The 22,698-nt window shown below is 47.0% G+C and overlaps 1 protein-coding gene across 15 annotated transcripts in view; it reads right to left on the bottom strand.

Moving 5' to 3' along the window:
• The window catches only part of WNK2 (WNK lysine deficient protein kinase 2), a 106,849-nt gene extending 97,224 nt beyond the window's left edge, over nucleotides 1–9,625 (bottom strand). For 5 of the 15 annotated variants that reach the window (XM_085235753.1, XM_085235748.1, XM_085235749.1 and 2 more), the window contains exons 1-2: nucleotides 9,290–9,624; nucleotides 8,357–9,097 (exon numbers count right to left, since the gene is read on the bottom strand). In XM_085235753.1, the coding sequence (XP_085091879.1) occupies nucleotides 8,357–9,022 (666 nt within the window). In that variant the 5' untranslated portion in view covers nucleotides 9,023–9,097; nucleotides 9,290–9,624. Of the gene's footprint in view, nucleotides 1–8,356; nucleotides 9,098–9,289 lie in introns of all 15 variants that reach the window. The other 10 variants (XM_085235751.1, XM_085235750.1, XM_085235759.1 and 7 more) reach the window with 4 other exon arrangements.
• Between the last annotated feature and the right edge of the window lie 13,073 nt (nucleotides 9,626–22,698).

Here is a 22,698-nt window from a genome sequence, read left to right on the forward strand (position 1 = left end):
CTCTGGCAGGCCTCGCCCCACAGCAAGGGGCCCAGGGCTGTGGTGGAGGACCCGCTGCTGTGAGGCACAACCTCCATGCTCAAAATGCAGGCTCCAAAGTGAGATTTCTATTTAAAGGCAAAGTGATCTCAGCTACTTGACACCAATGGGCTCAGCAGCTACTGGCAGCCAGGGGGAATTTATAGCTCCAGCTCACTTTAGTCCAGTTCAAGGGTCACTGTGCATTTGAGGATGTGCAGATTGACAGTAGAAGCTTTACCCCTAAAATAAAAAAGTGCAAGGAAGTTACAGAAAATCCCTTTGTCTCCTACAGCAGCACTAAGAACTTCAAATAAACACAAAATAACTCAGTATCTCCTGATGTTTGTCCCCCACCGTGTCCCAGTTTCTCCATGCTGCAAGTCGCACACAATCACAGAATGGTCAGGGACCTCAAGGATCATGAATCTCCAACCCCCCCTGCCACATGCAGGCCAACAACCTCCACATTTAATACCAGACCAGGCTGCCCAGAGCCCATCCAACCTGGCCTTGAACACCTCCAGGGATGGGGCATCCACAGCCTCTCCGGGCAGCCTGTTCCAGTGCCTCACCACTCTCTCTGTAAAGAATTTCCCCCAACATCCAACCTAAATCTTCCCTCCCTCAACTTAAAACTATTTCCCCTTGTCTTGCAGTTACCAACCCTTTCAAAGAGTTGATTCTCCTCCTGTTTGTGGGCTCCCTTTAGGAGTTTACAGGCTTTGGTCAGGCTGAACTGCCACAAGTACTATTTGAACTCATTAGGGCCAACAAAAATTGGGATAAGTTAGTACAACTCACACAAGAAGCTGAAGAACAGTGGGGCTGATGCTACAATCCCAGCAACACGTGCCAAAACAACACAAAGGAGCCAGGGGGATGACAGATGGGCTGTAAGGGATCTTTCTAGCTCATTCTTATCAGCTCATTTTACTTAATACACAGCCACCTGTGTGAAGCAACAGGGTATTTCCTTTACTTCTACTAATTTCTATACATACATGAACACTAAGTTCTTCCTAAGCCACCTGTGTTTTTACAATCACACTGCTGCCATAGGACAACACATTCTCATCCTCCATTAGAAGCTGAAGGCAATATAAGTTTCCTATGGCAACTGAGAGAAACGCAAGTCTTATGTTGCTAATAAAGCCACAGTTGCACTAACATCCAAAGCAAGTTTAGCGCTAAATAGAAACAAGTCAAAATCCACATAAACATGGCAATTTCCCTCAGTTAATCAGTAAAACTGAGAATAATGCCGATGTATTGAGTCAGTTTTACAGGAACTAGATATCAAGTATTTCAGCAAAGCTGTGCTGGTCGGCAGCAATTGGATACATCTGGAAATGTGATTTCCCCCTCCCTCCTGCACTGTTTCTATTTTAATAGACAAAATTGATTCTGCTCAGTCAACCACCACAGCTGTATTAGCTCCAGCAAGTACAACGGGTCACCCTAAATGTTCCTCTAACTGAAAAAATCCAGACAGCCTCAGGAAAAGCAACATTAAAAGCTGCTTATTGTACAAAAATCTGGAATAAACACCATAATTTTAATTCTTGAACCACACAGCAGAGAAAAAAATCCATTCTAGAAGCAGACTTTGGCAATACCTATTTTATACTTCCGTACATAGAAGAATTCAGCTCTCAACATATGAAGTGGCCAATTGCCATGTTTTAATAACACTATTATTTGATAGATATTCTCAATTATTAACCTTCCCCACCTGTTTGGTCTTTAAAAAAAAAGCTTTAAACAGTCGAAACAAACTGACTGGTATTTGGGCAACATCTGCAGGGACTGCAATACCACTGGGCTCTGTTCAGAACCACAGATTATTAAGGTCCATACTTGGCTAAACAGTTAATGTAAAAAGACAGTTGCCCCAAAACATGAACAGAACTGGAATAGTCAGCTATCATCCATGCAGATGCAAATACAACCGCTCTGGATTAAGATGAAATAAAAAGCCTTCTGAATAGTTTTCTGGAGTGCTGGGCTAAAAGAGGACTTTGAGCATCTCAGAAAGAATTGGTAGCTTTAGTATTTACTATTTACAGCTTCCCCTCTCTCAAAAAAAAAAAAAAGCATTAAAACAACTCCCAAAAACAGAAACTAGTATGCAACAGAGAAATGCATATTTTTTAGGTGGGGAAGAGGATTAGCTGACTTTCTCAGAAACTATGATTCAGCATTGTTTTAAGTTTGCTTACCTCACCAAAAATGGCAATGATTTCAAATCAACTTTACTAAAGTATGCTGAGTGACTTTTTAATAAGATCAAAGACTACCTAAAGTTTATTTTGTTTTCTTTGAAAAAATTTGGAATGAAGATCAGATTGAGTTTACAAGAAGAGGCCAAAGGGAAAAAAAAGCAAATGTTACTTGAGCCCGTATTGGCCTGTTTTCCTCAGAGTTCATGAATAGCGTTTTGTATCCCTCTGTGGCAAACAAGTGAAGAGCAGATGGCATTAGTCTTATGTTACTTCTTCCTTAGTAGTTTAATTGACATATATTCCTATACCATAGCACTTCATTTTACCCATTACTCCCATGGCATGTATAATAACTAATAAGTAGTACAGTGGTTATGTATTAACAGCACAGCCAAATTATTTTCCTGTAAATAACTTATTAAAATTGGATTGAGTAGACTGCAACATGTGATATGAATTAAAATGCATGTGCTGTTACATGGAAGATTCTGGAGTAAGAGGGAACAAGTTTCATCAGCTCCATGTCTGTGCTTACTTGGAATAACACTGCAGCTATGATGGGTTACGCAAGATGTGGCATAGTTGGTAGCGGGCTGTAGAAACATTTTTAGAAAGCAATGCTGGGAATTTTGTGAATTGAAACCCAGGTAAGTCCCTTCAAGTCTAAAATGGAGCGCCTTCCAAAAAGGAATTTTTGAGTAGAATTGTGCATTTTTTTTTTCCTTTCAGCAGCTGAGCATAATGGGTATCACGCACCACTTAGCTGTGCATGTTTGGAGAAAGCCTTGTCAGTGTTAGCAAACAAAACAGTCACTCTAGAGAGGTTCTGGTAGAAATCTATTGGAAACTGATTTACACCTCAATCTAAGCTAATCAATCTTAATAGAGGATTAAGGACTTGGTTCCTCCATTTCAGTCACAGGTAAGTGGTAAGATGGAAAATGAAGGTGGTTCTTCACTGTAGATTTCTCAACTCCATGGAAAAACAAAAACAACAACAAACCTCCTGCCAAGCTAGGTTTCAGGCACGCTGAAATCAAGTCTCATCAGGACAGCATCCTTGTCTTCCAGTAGGCCAACATCACTTCAGGGTAATGATGCATTTCCAGATGTAACTTCAATTCCACATGTGCAAACTTAAGCAATTGGAAAACCTGTTCTGCTACCGCATGACTGTTTCAGGTATTCTCCGAGCATTACGTGCATAAATCATTCCTATTCCAGAGCAATGAAGATGTCTCTTCCAACAGCAGTGCCAAGCCCCATACATCTCACACAACACACATTTGGCTGCGCTCTTACACCCACAGGCTGTTTGGGTGTCACACATCAGCACTTACCCTGGCTTGAAAACACCACTGTAAGCCTGCCACAGACCCCACTGAAGCTGTAGGTTGGTATCCCGCTGCTAACAGCAAACAGCTGCAAAATGGCAAGTCTAGAAACAGACCTTCTTCCAATCCAACAGCTCTTCTCAACACCTACCCTAATGCCATCCCTCCAGCTGGGCTCCTGGGATGCAGATCCATCCGCACCTCCACCACAGCCCTTTCACACCCAGCAATCCACCCTCCCAACCCCTACCACACCTCTGATACCACAGAGCATGGAGAAGCCCTGGCAGCAACAGAAGCTCAGCTGCTGCTGCCATCCTTCTTTTAGCACATCACCATCAGCACTGCTGAGCTCTCTCTTCAGCCCTCTGTTACACTCTAACCACAAAGCAAAGCAACCACCAGACCACAAAAGCAAGCATGTTATACACACGTGAATCAGACTGTGTATCAACTGCAAACATTAAGATGACAGCAACCAAAAAAAAAAAAAACAGTCCCACCTCCCCCCCCCTCAACTGCAGACAAGAGATGACCAAAGGGACCAGAAATATCCTTTACCCCAAAAACTGATTTTATTTGCAGGCTTTTCCTCTTACTGCGAGAGGAACACATTTAGAGAGAACAGCTTAAACAGGACTATGGGAGCATACAGGCAACCTTTAGGGAAAACACTCAAAAGCAGAGGAAAGGAGTCTCATTTCATTCAAAGGAATGAATCTGAAGCCTGGCCCAGCCCTAATTCATATAGTGAATTTGAGAAGCAGTCTATTAATAGTTCACTACCATGTTCCTATTCCTGCTTCTCTGTATCATGGAGACAGCTCTACTAACAAACACCAGTAATACAGACACGTTTTCATATTGTTGCCATGAAGCAGAGCTAAACCAATTGTTTAAGCTTAAACAGCAGCATCTCAAAAACTGACTTGGGGTAGACAAAACTGGTCTTTGAGATAACTTAATGAGCTCATAGTAATATCAGATTTAAGCTTCCAGAGGAGTTTTCTCTCATTTCTTCTTCGTTTCTCTAAGTTATTCTGTTCATTTACACTACAAAGTCCATCCAGCCAATAAATTAACAGCCCAGATAGTAACAATCTGCTCTTCTGACATCAGACAAATGCTGCCAGCCAACAAGGACATCATAAAAGACAAACTACTACACCAGTGACAATCAACAGAATATTGCTTTGTCCATAAAGAAATTTCCTGAATGCTTAAGGGGTGGCAATATATAATACATTATATATAATCTCCCTGCCATGTCTGTTTGTGTTGGCCATTTTGAACACCCTCTGTTTGCTAACTCTGCACAATCAATCAGCTATTTTAGCACCCTGATTTCTAATTTCACACGGAGAAGGGGAAAGCACTCACACAGAGCACCTCAGTAATCAGCACTGAAGAAGGAACCAAGATATAAAATGAGGTCTTTGCATTTGAGATAGCACTGTGTGAGACTGTTCTGCAGCTTCCCCATGCGCTCCCTAAGGAGAGCAGGATGGGGATGTTGGAAGCTATTCATTTAACTAGAAAAGCACATTTGGCTTGCCAGCAGCAGGTTGGCAAAGGCCTGCAGTCCTTATTCATGACCTAACATTTTACTTAGGAGTACAACACTTGAAATACTGTTACCGATGCCTCACCACAGAGCAATTGTATGACACCAATTAAAATTAATTATAGCTGTTGACAACCTTAGAATGCAAATCCTTCCAAACTGCAAGGCACAGTAATCCCATTCCAATAGTTCAGTTTCAAGAAGGAACAATAAACTCATTTTCTCACTAGAATCTGACTAAAGCTTTCATGTCTTCGCAGACAGGTCTAAAACCCAGATTTCACTTGGTTATCACTTGGATCCTGCTGTAATCCTAGCCACAATTTTGCTTCTGAACCCTAAAACCATCTTTTCACTGAAATAAAAGGACTGAACAGGAATGGCTTGCAAGGTCTTTGTACAGATGGACAAAAAGAGGCGGGCACCAGGCAGCAGTACCAGTGGGCTGAAAGAGCTGCTGAGCCAGGCAGGGGATTAATGCCTGCGCAGGACCTCAACTGCTCACTTTTAGAGTCTGAGAGTTAAAAACAAGAGGCACACGTGCACCTGCAGGAGAAAGACAAAGAACAGCACGATGCAGTTTTCCTGCAGAAAGGTCCTCCAACTGTGTGAGACTGTAAAGGACGTCATTTTGTCTTCAGCAGCTCAGCAGTCATGGCTTCCTTCAGCCTACTGCTAAGTATATCTGAGCATAGCATTCCTACAGACGGAAGCATATCAAAACAGTGCAGCATACACAAGAGCATCCAGAAGACTGACTGAAGCCATTCCTTCACAGCACTCTGATGCACACAACAAAAACCCCCAGCTGAAATAAGCGCTGTACAAGTTAAAAGGTTCCAGACAATGCAGAGCGACTCACACCTACCAACTGCCTCCTTCTTCCAATTAACCCTGAGGCAAAGGCCTCACATGCCAATGGCACATTGATGTCATCCAGCTGCACATTCTCACTGCAGACCACAATTCACACCCCCCCCCCCTCCCCCCCCCCCCCCCACACACACTACCCAGCCTCTGGCATCACCTGCACACCTGAGAAACCTCCATCTTTAAAGAGACACCGCAGCAGTAACACTTCAGGTGAGTGGCACCCATTTCTCTTAAGTACCTTAACAATAAAGATTGTTCCTACAGTTAGAGGCCTAAATCAATCTCTGCATTGCATCTGGACTACCCAGTAGTAAGACCTGGCTTCCGCTGAAGCACAGTCTGTAACTGAAACAGGTGGGCACTGTGGAATTACTACAGCTGATTTCTCTACAAACAGTGGGCTCAGGAACTCCTGAACAAGCATAACGAAGAATACAAAAATAATCACCAGTCAAACCTCACACTGCACTGCAAACTTCCCTTCCCAGCCTCCTCCTTCAGTTTAAATGACCCAAACAGTGAATTTCAATAGAATGGGCTCTTCGATGTACCAGGTAGTCCTCTATAGCTGAAGCTATTCTGTTATGAAAAATATGTTGGAAAATCTCTAATCTAATTCCCCTACTGAGGATACTGAGAAAACCTGGCAGCAAAATGAATTCCTGCTCTGTGTGATGGCTCTGTTATGACAGAGCTCACAAGCACCGGTCAGAGCAGACAGCTCAGCAGCCCCAGCCCTCTCCTGCACACACACATTCCCCAGAGAGGATCTGAATTACTGCCCTAAAAGAATTACAGGAGTAAAAGCCTCGCTTATCAGGGCTCAGTCCCCAGCAGCAGCCAAACAGAGATGAGGGCCTCCCAGCCCCCCCTCCCAGCACCACTGATCAGAGCTCTCCCTTCAATCCTTCTGGCAATCCTAGAGCCTCCCCAGCCCGGACCCCCAGCCCCCACTGCTGGGAAATTGGACTGAGCCCCTCCTCCACATCGTGGCCATGATGTGCCAGGCCTCCACACACCTCGCAGCTCTGCCTAATGACAGCCAACGAGAGCAACGGTGGCAAAGGCTGAGGAGTGCTGCCTGTGCTTCCTAGCAGGGAGCAGCACTGCAGTGAATCACAACCATACTGTTGCAAGGAAGCCATTGGGGAATAGGGATGAGGCTGCACATCCATCTCTGCCCATCCCATCAGGCTGGTGGTAATTTACAAAGAGTTTGTGCCAGCCCTAATAAAATAGGCAGCTCAAGCTGAGTGCATCACAGTATTCACGTGTGAGTAAGTGCGGTGTATCACAGTATTTATGTGCTGCTCATACTTTCCCATGGCCCATAATGCTGCCACACAGCAAGACGCTCGAGACCAAGAGGGTCCAGGGTCAGAACCAGGAGTCAAACAGCCTGATTCCCACCCAAATCCTGGAGTGGAACTCCGAGTAATAACTCAAGGGAAAAATAAAATTTAAAAATATATAGATTCTATGTTTTACCAAAGTCCTATTCAAATGGATGTTAATGGAAGTGAGGTAAGGAACAGGCCCTAAAAGATCTGCAAAAGAAATAATATCCTGCTTAATGTATATTCTCACTTTAGTGAACATGGCAGAAACAAATCCTGAAGGTAGAACATACATGCACTACAAAACAAGTGTTTAAAAACCACGTCCTAGAAGAGCACGAGGCACTACCTCATCTTCTCTACACACTATCAGGTGACTTCACTGCAAAGAACCAGAACCCAAAGCAGAGCTGCTATTTTTAGCCTTACTTTTAGATATATTGGAGCACAAAGCTGAACTGCAAAGGGGCTCAGGGCACTTAACAGAAGGCACAGCCTGAAACTCACAGCGCAAACCGCCAGTGTCAGGAGAGAGGAAAGGGCAAGGAAAGGCTGAGAGAGACAGCACAGCTCCCATCACCAGCACAGCATCTCACACCCATATTCACAGGGAAAGGACAGCGTACTTCTGCAAATGCACTGCAGTCAGCACACACGTTGAGCGCTTCCAGCCCAGACCCGCTGCCAAACGCAGCTCTGCCTCCCGCAGCCCCAGTGCCGGCTGCGGGGCCGGGGCTCGGCTCAGCTCCCCGCAGCCTCCGAGAGCCGCAAAGCCGTGCGGGCAGTGCGGGGCGGAGGGAGTTAATGCGGGGAGGAGTGCGCATAAGGTGGTGGGTGCGGAGCCAATGAGGGCACTGCGCTATAGTTAGACGCTGGGTACCCGAGCGCTGGGGGCTATAAAGGCTGCTCGGAGCCGAGCTGCCGGGGGTGACACCGGCATGCTGCCCTTAGCGCCGGGGCTTACAAAGCAAAAAAACCCGAAACCGTACGGGAGGGTGAGCTTACCTGAAGTTCACACCAAGCGACTTCCACCCACGTCTCCGTGTCCAGTCCCTTATAGACCGTTTTGAAGGATCCCCTCCCGAGTTCAATATCAAACTTGAGGAACCTGCCATCCAGCGAGGTGGCGACCGCTTTCATGTCAGCCTCCTCCTCGGGCTCCTCTTTCTTGGCCTTGCCCTGCTCCCTGGCCGCGTCCGACGCCTCCTTCCTCTCCGCATCCCTGCCGGCCTCCTTCTGCTCCTCGGGCCCCGCCGCACCGCCGGGTGCCGGCCCCGTCCGCAGCGGCCCCGGGGGCTCGGCCTCCAGGCACACCTTTTCCGCCGCTCCGTGCCCTGCCTTCGCCCTCTCCGCGATTATCCTCCTGGTTTTGGGGAGCAGGATGATTTTCCTCTGATGCTCCGACTCGGGAAGGTCGAACGCGGGCTCCTCCTGGTCCGAGTCCACCACGCTCCGCCGCAGGAACCGCTGATGGACCATTTTGGGGTCCCTGGAGCACGGCGCTCGGGGCGGCGGCGCGGGCGCTCCCGGCCCCGCAGCGGCGGCCGCCCCGCTGGGTCCATCCACGTTCACGCCGCCGTCCGCAGCCGGGGGAGCGCCGGGCCGGGCAGCGCCCGGGAACCCGCCGCCTCCCCGCCGAGATGCCGCTCCGGCATCGCCCCCGCTTTCCATCGGCTCTGAGGTCTCGGCGCCCGGCCTGGGGAAGTCACCGCGCTCCGTGCCCGCGCCGGGCCGCCCCGGGGCCACCTGCGGGGGGAAGGCAGAGCGCAGCGCCCTGACGCACCGCCGCGGGCCCCGGCCCGGCAGTCCACCCCCCTCCCGGAGCCGCCTCGGGACCGGCAGCGGCCCTGCCCGCCCCCAAACCCCCGGCGAGGAACCGAGAGCGGCGGGGACAGGTGCACCTGCGGGCACAAAGGCGCGGCGGAGCCGCTTACTTACGTGCGGAGCGGGGGACCGCCGTCCTCAGCGCCATGGACGGGGATGGGAAGAGGGGCGGGCACCGCCGCGTGTGCGCGTCGCCGTGCGCTGTGCGTGAGTGTGAGTGAGTGTGTGTGTGTGCGCGCTGCGTGTGCGGGGAGCGCGATGCCGGAGCGCGATGCCGGAGCGCGATGCCGGAGCGCGATGCCGGAGCGCGATGCCGGAGCGCGATGCCGGAGCGCGATGCCGGAGCCCCGCGGCCCGCCCCCGCGCCGCAGCGCTCCCTGCCCGCAGTGCCGCCCCCGCGGCTCAGCCCTGCGGCAGCCCCCACCGCGCCCCCATGGGCGATGGGCGCCGGCTGCCCCCCGCCCGCCCCGGCCCCGCTCCTCCGCCCCCGCCCCGCACCGCCGCCGCTGCCGCCGCGCTTTTGTCAATGGGAAGCGCTCCGCAGAGAGCGCCCCATTTAACGCACCGGCGCTCGCGGGCCGCCAATGAGGCGGCGGAGGGCGGACCCCCCCGGCACGGCCCGCCCCCGGCCGCGAACAATGGGAGGGCCCCCGCCACCGCGCCCCGCTGCGCAGGGCCCTCCGCCGCCGTGCGGGGCGGGAGCGGGGCGGCGGGGCCAGCGATCCCGCGATCCGCGGCGGCACCGCGGAGCGGCCTCGGCCGGGCGGGCCCCGCCGCCGTGTTGCGTGCACAGGTGACTGCGGCGAGCGGCCGCTACGGCAGGTGCCGCGAACCCAGCCCCCTTCCTGCTCGTAATTTTTCATAATCGATGGAACGACGAGCATAACGCATTCATAGTGTTTGATAATTCACTGCGGCACCTCTGGTGTCGGCGCTGCGGGTCTGAGCGCGCCGCCCGCCATATGGATCGGGATTTTCCTTTGTTTGCTTCTTCTCTCCATCCCCGGCGGCCGACGCGGCGCCGTGAGAGCGGAGAGCGGCCCTGAACCGGGTGGGGGACCCCGAGCTGCCGCCCGGGGCCGGGCCGGGACGGGCACACGGGGCTGTGCTCACCGCAGAGGGACGGGGCTGCTCGGTGCATCCACGGGAGGATCCCGCACCGCGCCCTGAACAGCCCGCTGTCGTAGGCATGAAGTTCCAACAGACAGGATCAGTGTGGTTTGGTAATTAAGATTTAATTAAATAAATCTGAGAACTTATTGTTAATTATTACCTGAGATTTCTGACTGCGAAGAAGGTGTCTGCCAAGCAATCATGATCAGTTTTTTCTTTTAATTATTCATTTTTTGATGGGACCATTAAAAAAAAAACAAAACTTTACAATAAGAAAGCAGGTGTTTCTTTTATTTGAAGCTCTGCTGTTTATTGTAAAGATGTGGCTGGTGAATAATAACTCGGTGTTTTGAAACATTCCATCTTCAGTGGTTTGCTTTTTGAAGCATTCCCATACAATGCAGTGTTTGCAGGACGTGCAGTCGGGTCACAAAGCACAGCTCTGTGTGCTGCGTGAAGCTAGTGAAGCTACAAAGGCACTGCTGGCAGTGCTGCCCTAACTGCCCAGACAGGAGTCCTGTAAGCAGAACGCAGGAGGAAGGCACCAAGTGGCAGGCAGGGAAGGGTAAGTGCCCTGAATCCTTCTCCAGTCCCAGGAGAGAATGGAATGGCTCTGACTTAGGGCACCGCTATGCTGGGGCTCCAGAAAGAAGAGTGCAGGTGAGGACTGGTGCACTCCTCTTTGCCACAGCCCCGCGGGTGGAGGTCTTGTCAGTGGCAGCACCATGATCTGTTCTGACCGCTGCTGGAATGCACCACCCGCCCCTCACTGTGCCAGCATCCTCTGTTTGGTCTCCATAAACGCTCAGTAAGCTCTGATGAATGTTAGTGGGTGCCATCTTTTTCCACATGGAGGAATTCAGTTCCACTCCTTTGCTTCATACACACTTCGTGTCAGACATCATTCTATCAGACCACCCCTCTGCTGCTATCTGTCACACAGCAACAAAATGTCACAGGATATTGGTGGGAAGGTTCAGCTTCTACTGCCATATCACCAACATCCGCCTCTGACATCATGGGCCAACATCATAAAATAGGAGGCATTACTTTCAGAGCAGCCATCATAGATAGGTAGGTAGATAAATAGACAGATAGATTGATTGATTGATTGATCGGTAGCTATTTGTTAGTTTGCAGTAAGAAAGTTAAGCCCAGTTCCCCATGCTAACAGCTTGACCTCCCAGTGCTTGGATACTGAGAAATTTCGTGTTTGTTTAAAATCAATGTTTGCAGTGGACTGTGAAAACATATATATAGGCCTTTGGATTTCTATTAACTTGTTTTCTTTCTAATTTATTACTTGATTGAAAGTGGGTCAAATACTTACGGAGAGCCACTTCCAGTTGCGTGGAGGCTGTGCTCTTCCTGCTGCACGTATACTACCAGCCCCAATGCCATGTTGCACAAGGCCTGTGTTTTCTTTAAAAGAATAATAATTTAAAAACCCACTTTCACAATATAGCCTCAGTTAGGTCATTTGTGTTCTGTTCTGGCTATTTGTTTATAGATGCAATAGTTCAAGTCATCAGGTTAGTACAAATGTTTATTGCAGACATGTTAACAAGGGTCTCTGTGCAGTGAAATCGTGGATGCTATGGCAAACTCAGCTGGCAGGTAGAGCAGAGCGGGCAGCAGCAGTGGGGAAATGGCATCATCTGAATCCTAAGTGCAGAAATGCCTCTGTTTATCTTCTCCAGTGACACAGGAACCATTTATCATTGTAACATGCATCCCTGTGCCGTGTCCTGAAGGCGAGGTTCCCTTTCCAGGCAGGCATGTTATCACCTCCCCCACCCAAATCTGACCAAGATTACTGTGTTAATTCAGAAGTTTGTATTCAATTATTTATCTGCTTTTATTTGCCAGGAAATGATGGCGTTGAGCCTACAATAAACGCAAATGGGCTGCCCAATTAATTTCCAGATAATTCTGTGTGACCACGAGGATTGCAGGAGCTCAGATAGCACAGTGGTGTTTTTTAAACCTCTCTCCCCTTACTTGTGCCACTTTCTGTTATGATCCCTGCCATACTTTAAAAACACAATTGATGGATAGAGCTAAATAAGGCGTAGAGACAAGTAAGGAACAGAACAGAACAGGCAGAACTAGCAAACATGCAACAAACATGCCAGCAAGTAGGCTTGTTTTACAAACAAGAACAAGGAGCAGCGGCGGGACTTGAGGCCACAGGGGCTCGTAGCCACTCTCCTGGCTATGGGCACTGAGCCCTGCTGTGAGCAACAGCTGAAATCCTGAAGTGCTTCTGCTGCAGTGGTAAACTGAACTGAGAAAACAGACACCAGGTAAACAGCATAGGTAATGTAGAGACTGGCTGAAAACAAACACCTGTGTGTATGGAGAGCCAGCACCAAGTGACCAACGTATGGGATTTCTGGCCTCCCATGGGCTGTCCTATGGAACACCACGAGGCCATCAGAAAATACACAACAACCTGAGCTAATGGGGTCCGTCAGTGCAGGCAGGGCATGAGCAAAGAGTGAGCACTGTGCAAGGAAGTTCTGTGGGCACTATGGGTCAGTTAGAGCTCTGTCCTCCTGGGCACAATTACTCTGCACCGCTCTTTTCTGTGTAGTAAGTACTAATGGTCAGACAGCAAACATCAGCCAATAGTGTGGGTGTTAGAGATGATCACAGCCAGCTCTGGATGGATCCCAGAGCTCCTTGTCAAATGCCAATCAGAAGAACACTGATAGAATGTCAGTTTCGATACTTGATAAATATGTAATGGTATGTTTCTTTGTTAAGAACATGAGAAGTACTCCAGTGACAAGGTGCTGCACAGTTATTCCTTCCAGTTCCTATAGGGAAGCCAAAAACCTGTCCTGAGCTGTCTCCATAGATGTCATACCCTTGGTTTCCACATAGCTCTGAGCACAAGTGTGTTAACTGGGCACATAATTAGCCCACATCCCAGCTTCAGTTTTGTTACACTGACTGGCTCCTGGTGCAGATATAGGCAGATGTGGGGTGTGATCAATCATTTTGATAGGATGAGAGGAAATGGCTTCAAGTTGCACCAGGGGAGATTCAGGTTGGTCATCAGGAAAAACTTCTCTTGAAAAGTGGTCAAGCAGTGGGATGGGCTGCCCAGGGAGGTGGTGGGGTCACTGTCCATGGAAGCACTCAGGAAGTGTGTAAATGTGGCACTGAGGGCCATGGTCAGTGGGCATGGTTGGTGGTACATGGATGGTAGGACTAGATGATCTTAGAGGTCTTTCCCGACCTTAATGATTCTGTGATTCTATGATTCTCCTATTTGACCACTGATCTGCTCGTTCTTCGCATGTGAGTTGAGGAAAAGCACACATCTGAACTGCTGTGAGGTCCTTCATGCAGACGCATGTGCACGTTGCCCTTATTATAAAGAAAACTTTATAAAGATAAAACTTCGAAGGCAAATTTCCTAATGCTATTTTTAAGCTTAAAAATAAATAAAACATGGCATAATTCAACACCTCTCTCCTCCTATATAACAAGAATGCCAAAGCCTTAAGCCAGCACTTTATATTCTTATTTTTTAAAAAATCAAACACTGTATATTTTATTGCTTTCAGGAAGGGAAGTGATGACTACCAAATTCAACTGGAGTCAGTATCTTCTTCACCAGAACTTCTGGTACACTTCTGCTTTTAGTTCTTTAGCGGGAATTTTGTCGGTTTCCAGGGCCCAGTGCCAACTGATTGTGTAACCAAAAAAGAAGTGCAAAACAATGTCTGCGATAGCCGAAATCACTAAGCTCCACCAAGTGGCACCACGGAGAACGCATTGCCGTCAGGCTGGGAGCTGTGCTTTGGAATGGATTCAGAGGTGACTGTGATCTCCGCTTCGCCTGCCTTCATTAAGCATTCAGCTATTTTTGTTTTCTAACTCCTACAAGGAAGACGAATAGGGCGTTGCAGAAAGATGCTCTGCAATGTAATTATTACTTACGTAACGTTCAGCTCTTGATCCTACTCATCCATCCCACTGGTTACGAGGTTAATTGTCCAAGTGTCATGCTCCCGCGCATTCTGCAGCAGTGTTTGCAGAATGAGTGCCTGCACGAACATACATGGGGGGACTCAAACATCTGTTGTTACTCATTTATATTCCGTCAGTGCCTAAATAGCATCAGGCATGAAACGAATGGTGTTACCAGCACAGAAAACAAAGATGGCTCCTGCCTTGAAAGGTTTCCAACTGTTAAATTAATCCGCATGCCCGTATGAAAACACTATGAAAAGGAGATTGCATGCAACATATGCTAACAAAGCCAATGGATCCTGCAGTTCAAGTTTACTTTTCTGCTCTGGTTCCATAGACAACTCTTAAGTTATGAATAGGTTGAGCTCTTATGCTCATCTACTTTTTCCAGTTTATAGCTGATGTGCTAAAGGCGATCATCTCTGCCCAGAGATTGAACAGAACGCTTTTCTTCCTCATGAAGGTACAAAGGATGTTACCTTTATCTTCTTAACAGAGCATTTTCTCCTCTCAGTGAATCCATTGAGAATTGCAGGCAGAATTCTGCCTCCTGGAGGTGCCAGACAGAGAGGAAGAGCTTTCTGTTCTCATTACACATGTGAGGATGCTGAAGCTGAACATACAATGGAAAAGCTCCAGCTACACTAGGGCACGTCACATAGGGATATTATTAATAAAAGCCTATAAACACAGCTCCTGATGTTCTTATCTGCAGTGCCTTTCTTAGGGCGTCTCATCCCAGCAGAGAAGCCCACAAGTAGTTCCTCTCTTTTCTAAGGATTTCTCTGCTCAAGAAATAGGTTTTTAAGGTCAGCAAAAATAATAAATACTGGCCTCAAGAAATCTGATGCATGGGGATTTTTAAAAGAGTTTACATAAGCTACGAATAAGTGTATACAGAATTTTTATAAAGCCAGGAAACAATGCCAGAAAGCCTGTGGATGAGAGTGCAATAGCCTGAAGGGATTTTATCAGCTGTCATTCTCTCCAGATGGTATCCTGTTGAGTTTTGCCATAAGCCGAGTTATCTCCTGGTTGGACTAACTAAGCCACGTATCTCAATTCTCATTCCATGAAACATCTTACCAAACAAAACATGGTCATCTCTGTTTATCTTTTTAGTCAAACCAGAATGACTAGAGCTCAGTTAAATGCGGCAAGATATCTAAAAATAATCTGAGATTTTAATCTTTGCCCCAGACAATTCAAGATATTTTTCTTCCTTTCTCATGCTGCTTGTCTAAGTAACGTCAGGGCTGACACTGAAAGAACTTCCCCAGCATGGAGAAAACGCTGTTACTGTGTTCCCAAGGTTTAAAGATGAATGCCTTTTAATATAAAAGTTTCCTAGCAACATGTGTTCTCAGCCTAAAATGTGTTCCGAAAACGGTGATGCTTTCAGTATTGTCTCTATTCCCCTGTTGAATGTAGTCTCTGTGCTGTGTTGTTATCCCTGACTTCACAGCCCATTGTGTCACTGAACAGCAATCTTCCTTTCCCAGGTTCAGCTCCTCACCGTCTCCAGCTTTGGTCTTACACACAAAACCATCTGCCTGCCCTCGTCTTGCAGTGGGTGTGCTCTGCCTTTTTCTGTAACTCAGAGGAAGAACCTCCTTTTTTTTTTTTCTTTCTGATGTGGTTGTGGAGTTTATCAGACTCCTGAATATTTCTGTATCTTTTGTTATTTAGACTGTAAATTCACCCAGCCTCAAAGCTATTTTATCCATGTCTGCAGGCTTCAGGCAGCACCACCGTTTGCATTCTCCAGTGTTCCCTATGGCCAGCAGTACAAACAAGCACATGTACCTTCCACAACAGGAGCTGCACCTTGCACGCAGAGAAATAAGCACAGATAAACTCTTATCAAATCGGGTTTTTATACGCTTAGGAAAGCAGGAAAGGAAAGGAATAGGGGAGTGGCAGAATATCCTAGGATGCAGTTTCCTCATGCCCGTGAGACAACAGAGAACGTGACCATGGATAACCCAAATCCTACACATCCATAGTCACTCTGCGTTCACTCTGACAGAGCAAATATAGGCAGCACTTGTTTTATTGTGTGACAGCCTGTCCTTACATGCTTTCCATCAGCTTTTTTTTGCAAGAAAGGCATAAAAGAAAATGTTCCAGGTCAGCGAGCACTGAGGAAAACCTCTGGATTGCTGGGTGCACAGACCACACTGGTAGCAAATGGGATCTGTACTGCAGGGATCACACCCTGTCCCAGGCCACTGCCCTTTCCATACAGGGTCTTGCTGAGGGAAACGGCAGTGTGCAGCACAGGTACAGGGCTGGTTCTGGGGGAATTACCTCGTGCCTGAGAAAAAAAGCATCCCACCCCTGGCTGCTCTTGGAGGAGTCAGGCTCAAAGGCCTGCTTTGCAAAGCCCAGACAGACTGCTGTCTCCCTGGCAACCAGAAACACCGAAGGAAGAGAAGTAGGTGTTCTGATCCTCCCTGTGATAGGGCTGGGAGCAGAGAGGGATGCTCAAGGATCAAAAGGAGGAAGCGCGCAGCCTTCAGCACAGGGGAACGTGCCTCACACCCTGCTGTGGCCAATCCTCAGTGCTTCACAGGGGGCTGTGGGGCTCCTGGTGGATGTCCTGGCACCCCTGGCCCCAGAACGCTAGAGTACATGGGGCACTGAGCTCTGTAGGATATGCAAAGGCAATCCCAAAGGGAAATCAACTTGCTGTAAGTACTTGGGACTCATTAACACATGGTCTCAATGGAACGTGAAGACAAGGTGATTCAGGACATCTCCTTGTCAAACCCATCTATTTCTAGTAGTCTTCTTTTTGGGAAGAACTATTAGAAAGCTGCGCATTTTGCTCTTTGCTTGGTTTTAATCTCGATTAATAGCTATAAAAACCTCCAACTTGGCAAAACCAGGAGGCAGATCTCTAGGAAACGCACCCCAGAGCAGAACACAGGAGCAATATCCGAGCTCCTATCATACCCCTTTCTCACTTACATACCGTAGAACAACAGCAGTGAAGCAAAACCAAAAAGTTATGCAGCAGCATAACTCAATTTCTTCATTGCAGCAGAACAAGTAGCCCATTCTGTTAAATGAATACACCTGAAGCTCACGGTGCTGTGCAGTTCGCTGGTGACACAGATAATGCAAGGCTGGAGGTGATGGCTCAGCACACACCTCTCCTCAGGAGCCCAGACACTGCTAGCCAAGTGGCCTCAATGTCATCGATACCCAAGAAGCAGAGGGAATGTATTCCATACCCTAACCTGCCCTCATTAGCAACCACTCCAGTCAGCCTCATTCATGACAGCTCATTGCAGAGGAGTCAAGATTGCCTAGAAAAAATCCAGCACGTGCTCTGCGAGGAGATACATGAACCCACTCCAACTGCTTTGAGAATTCAAGCACATACAGGAGAAAGGGGATCTGTGCCCCCAGTTAATGAAGACACGAGCATTTTTTCTTTAATTAGGACATGTGTGAAGCACAAATAACTTTGCACAAGGCTCCTCCTTTTGCGCTGAGGGTAATGCAGGGGGGAGAGACTGTGCCTTTCGCTCTGATCCCTGAAATCTCCACTGCTTGTGAGCCAGCAGCTCACAGAGCAGATTCCTTGGTGCCGAATGTTACCAATCCAGTAACATTCTCACAAGGGACAGATTTGGACTTGGCACACAGCAGGCGTATCTTGGATTCCTTCACTGAATGTCAGGGGTGTCTCACCCTCTCCCTTTCTCTCCCAGGGGAATGGGCTGCAGAAGGATTCCTGCTGACTCTGTGTTTTTTTTTTCCTTATTCTGTTAGTTCTGGGATAAAAGGGATATGTTTGCTTCTTGCTAGGCAAGGAAAACACTCAGATAACTTTCACAGTGATAACTGCACTGAACACAACCAAAGCTTAAGCCATATATTTTCATTTGGTTTACAGTGCTTATTTTTCTTGCTGCCCTCTCCTTATCAGCTTTCACATTTTAGGTACTTTATTTGTAGATATCTGCCTTCCCCCATACTTCAGTGGCTTCAGCCCTCAACAGGCTTCTGCTCTATTTGCCACTTACCCTTATCAGTCATATATTTCACCTGTCTATCATCACATTTCTCTTTCCAGCCATTCACAAAAGCCAATCCCAAGATCACCGCTCCTAAACGCATTTATTCTTGCCTTGAAGCTAACCAGAGAGGTTTGTAGCCTTAGCATTTTACCCACGACAATGTGCTGTGCTAGAATTCCACTTTACCTGCACGGTTAGGAGTCCCAGTGACTTTTCTTGTTACTCTTTGGAACGCTAACTTTGATTTGTGTTTACTTCAGAGAATGCTGTTGGAGAGCAGCATTTGCAGTTATTTCATGCTTTTTCTTTCTGGGATGAAGACAATAAGAAATGATGGGCAAACATATATTGGTGAGATACTGGATTTGTCACGCTTAGTTGATTAGTTACACCTCACTGTGTTTTTGAAACTTAATTGGCTCTGTGCAGCCCAGTGGTACAGGACATTTTGAGTCATGTTGCTCACAGAGTCCGACAAAAAGAAAATCTGTATCTTCTCTTAGAACAAAAACCTCCAATTTCCACACTGGATGCAAGTGCTTTGATGTTAAGATGACAGGTGTCTCATCTGGATTCTATCTCCCCATGCAAGAAGCCCTTAGGCTTCAGATTAGATCAGACAACAATACAGTTAGAAATACAGAAGGATATAAGCTATGCCATTGCTGACTACAGCTTTCCCATTGCAAGCTTGGGAGCCCTCTTTGGTCATTATTTCCCTTACTCTTTACAAAGTCAATTGAATCCATGTGTCTCTCCTTCTCCATTTGGTGCTGTGTCATGCCAGCCATCAGTTGTTTTGTGGCACAGAGCACATCAGTACAGTGAAGCCCTGTATCGGCAGGGCGAGGTGCTCCTGGTGCTTTGCAGTCTCAGTGCCATGGAGTCCCTGTGGCTGCTCAAAAAGGCCTTCATCCTTCGCAGCCTGAAGGCTGCTTCAGCTCTGACAGCTTCCAGCCTTCTCAGTGCTGTCATGATCATGTGAGAGACGGGCCAAAAGTCTGCTACTTTTCTCTCCTACTGAGTCCTGTATTACTCTGGCACAACAAAAAAGTTGCATTAAAAGTCCAAGTGTATCCTTTTGAAGCTGATTTTGCTGACCAGGAGCGCAAATGTAGCTCCTTGAGCCCTGTTTATTTATTTATTTGTTTGTTTGTTTTGCAGAGATTCTTGTTCTTAAGTTCTCACCTTACATCTTCATTCCTTATTATTTCTACTCTATATTGCTGTAAAAAAAACCCTCTGATTATTAAAAAAATCAGTAACATGCACTCATAATTTTCCATTGCCTTTGCAGTTTCAGAGGATCACGTTAGTATTTTTGTTGGAACAGCTACTTAATGCTGTTTCTGCTCTGCATATCAATGAGACAACAGCAAAACAACACAGCACCTTCAGTGGGAGGAGGGCTGAGCACTGCCATCGCTGCAGCTCTTGCTAAGCTTTCAGAGTGCAGTGTGCTGTAGCAGTTAGAGAAACCATTTTGCTCATTTCAGCCGTCTGCATTTTCATTAACAGTCAGTGTGGTTATTCCTTCCCCACGGGGCTGTAAAACTGTAAATAGCAAAAAGAATGAGAACAGGCAGTCAGTCAAATGACAGAATATTAAAAAGGTCATAAGTAGTACACAAGGCCAAAATATTTGAATGGATGTATTAGAGAGTGGAATTCTCTAATCATATCAATATGAAAAAATGGCACAGAACCTTTAATTCAAATACTGTTGAATTTAGAAATTAGTTTAAAATACAGTTTTTTTCCAACACTCTAAATTATTTTCCTGATATAAGCTAAATTCTGTCAGCAGGATCATCCTTTCACTGGGGGGCTTAATGGTGTTCTGTTCTGTGAGAGTGAAGCAGGGTTAGAAAGAGCCTCAGCTGCTCTCCTGGCCCTTCCATACCCAGTTCCTGTGAAACACACTTTCCTTTAAAGGCTAACATGCAGGCTCTGAGAAAGCAGGCTAGTAACCTGCATCACTCACAAGCATGAAGATCTGCTCAGGGCAAATCTCCACATTGGTACAGAATTGATGCACACTGATCATGGTGCAACCTCAGGGAAAGAGAGGTAGAGGGGGAAGATCAATGATGGGAGATGGATGCCTTGTAAGCCCATCACCCTGGCACAGGCAGCCCAAGCTGCTGAGTCACTGGTTATTGCAAATGAGGGGCAGAGCATTTTCCATTCCCCAGCACGGAATGGCTGCCTTTTAGACAAACTTGACGATTTCTGCTATTACCCTCCTGAAAAAGAAGCCAGGTCTTTGAAGATTTCAGCATCTGTGCTACTGCCATAGCTGTAAGTATTGTCACACCTAGCAGATTTTCATTTAAAATGATAGATAAGCTTTTAGGGCTTCTGTCAGGATATCATAAGGGAGAAACCCGCGTTGCTACTGGAGACCAAAGTGAGGAGAAGATCAGGTTTTCTGACAGTATCAACTGACAGCACGCTGCAAACACAGTCCTAAGCCATGAGAATTGACGTAACCTGAAAATCACCTTTTTAAATAGGCAAAGTGTATTTCCATGGAGAGAACAAATGCTGCGTAGCTCTTGCAGTCATCTGGTTCTCAAGGTGCAGGAAATTGTGAGCTCCTGCTCCCTCCAAAGCCCCCAGTCCTGCTCGTTCCTACTGGGGTGTTCTTGGCCAGCCACCTAAATTGGTTCACAACATCCACTGCCATTTAGGATACAGTCTGAGCTGCCAGGAGCAATAATTTCCCAGGGACACAAGGCAAAGCCTGGCATCTTGCTGATTCTGTGATTCTGTGAATGGTGGAAACCATTGCAGGAAGCAGTGGTGGGGTTCAGCAAGGATATCTGGTTTTCCTTTGGCCTTCCTTTGGCACACAAATCATAGAATTGTAAAATCCTCCTGTAGGAGGCATTGCATTCTGATGTGTACAGCAAGCAGAACAGCTAACACTTCTGCTGCTCCTTTAGAAGTGATCTGCTTCATTTTCAAAATAGTGATATTTAATATTATCTTTATTTTTAACATGCTTCTGTAAACAAGGGCATAATGCAAAAAAAAACAATGTCCAAATTATAAGATGGAAAAGTAATTAAAACATGGCGCTTTCAGGTCACACATCAGCAGATCAGAGGGGCGCAGTAATTAATTTTTGGCAGCCTTTGACAATGGGGCACGAAACATTCTTTAGTTCACTTCATTACGAGTTTTAAATGAACTTGAAAACTAGAATACTTGGTACAAAATTTCCACTGAGTCGTTATAGATGAATTCAACTTGCTTTTTTTTTTTTAATAATGTAGGTATTTGCTAAAAAAATTAGTGAAAACCAACTATAAAAATACATATTTTTTAAAACAAAATCCTCAGTCTTCCCTTTTATGCACTCCCCAGCTACAGCTGAACCTTTGCAATTTGTGAGGCAGATTTCTCTGTATAAGGCAGTAAAACAATACCTCAGTGGGGAATTCTTCAAGATCTTTCGCTTAAGCATTTTTATTTTCTAAAATAAAGTGTTAGCAATACAGTCCAACTTCAGTAAGTGATTGAAACAGTATCTGTACTCAGTAGATGGACATCCCTGATCTGCACCACAGGGAAAGAAAAATATGCCCCTGTTCTCTGCACTGAAACCTGCCCGTGGAAGCTGGCTCTTCTCGCTGAGCTCTCAGTATTTGCATCAGGATTAACTATTCTGTGCCAAACCCTGCTATCAGGCACAGATCCCTTTGGATTAATTACTAAATAATAGGACTGTTGGAAAAATAGAAGATTCCAGTGTTATCTATTGATATATACTTGGTTGTCCTGAAGATTATTTGCACCAAAAGAGTTAATGAAATAGACACAGGGGACTCTCACTGCAAGAAGATCACCTCTGCTTGGATGTGCATTTTCCCACTGTGACAAATGCTTTTTTGTTTTTGTTGTTTTTTTGCTAAATCATAATATCATAGAATCATTAAGGTTGGAAAAGACCTCTAAGATCATCTAGTCCAACTGTCCAGCTACCACCAAAATACTGCCTTATAACCATGGCCCTCAGTGCCACATCTCCTCATTTCTTGAACAGCTCCTGGGACGGTGACTCCAGCACCTCCCTGGGCAGCCCGTGCCAACCCTCAACCACTCTTGCAGAGAAGTTTTCCCTAATACTCAACCTGAACCTCCCCCGACGCAACTTGAGGCCATTCCCTCTCACCATAGCAAATAACAGCGAGAAGGAGTGAGCCCTCTTCCTCCCTGCCCTGGGCTCCCTCGCCCACACCTCAGCAGCCCAGAAGAAGCAGGCAGAGCTGGCAGAGCTGTGTTGCTCAGCCCCCAGCCATGTGCCACGCACCATGGTGCGGCACGGTGTCCTAACAGGGGAGCGGGCAGGAGCTTGTCAGAGGAATGTCACGAACAAATAAGCGA

The sequence above is a fragment of the Meleagris gallopavo genome, chromosome 14 (assembly GCF_905368555.1).
Source record: "Meleagris gallopavo chromosome 14, MGAL_WU_HG_1.1, whole genome shotgun sequence".
Taxonomy (NCBI): Eukaryota; Metazoa; Chordata; class Aves; order Galliformes; family Phasianidae; genus Meleagris; species Meleagris gallopavo.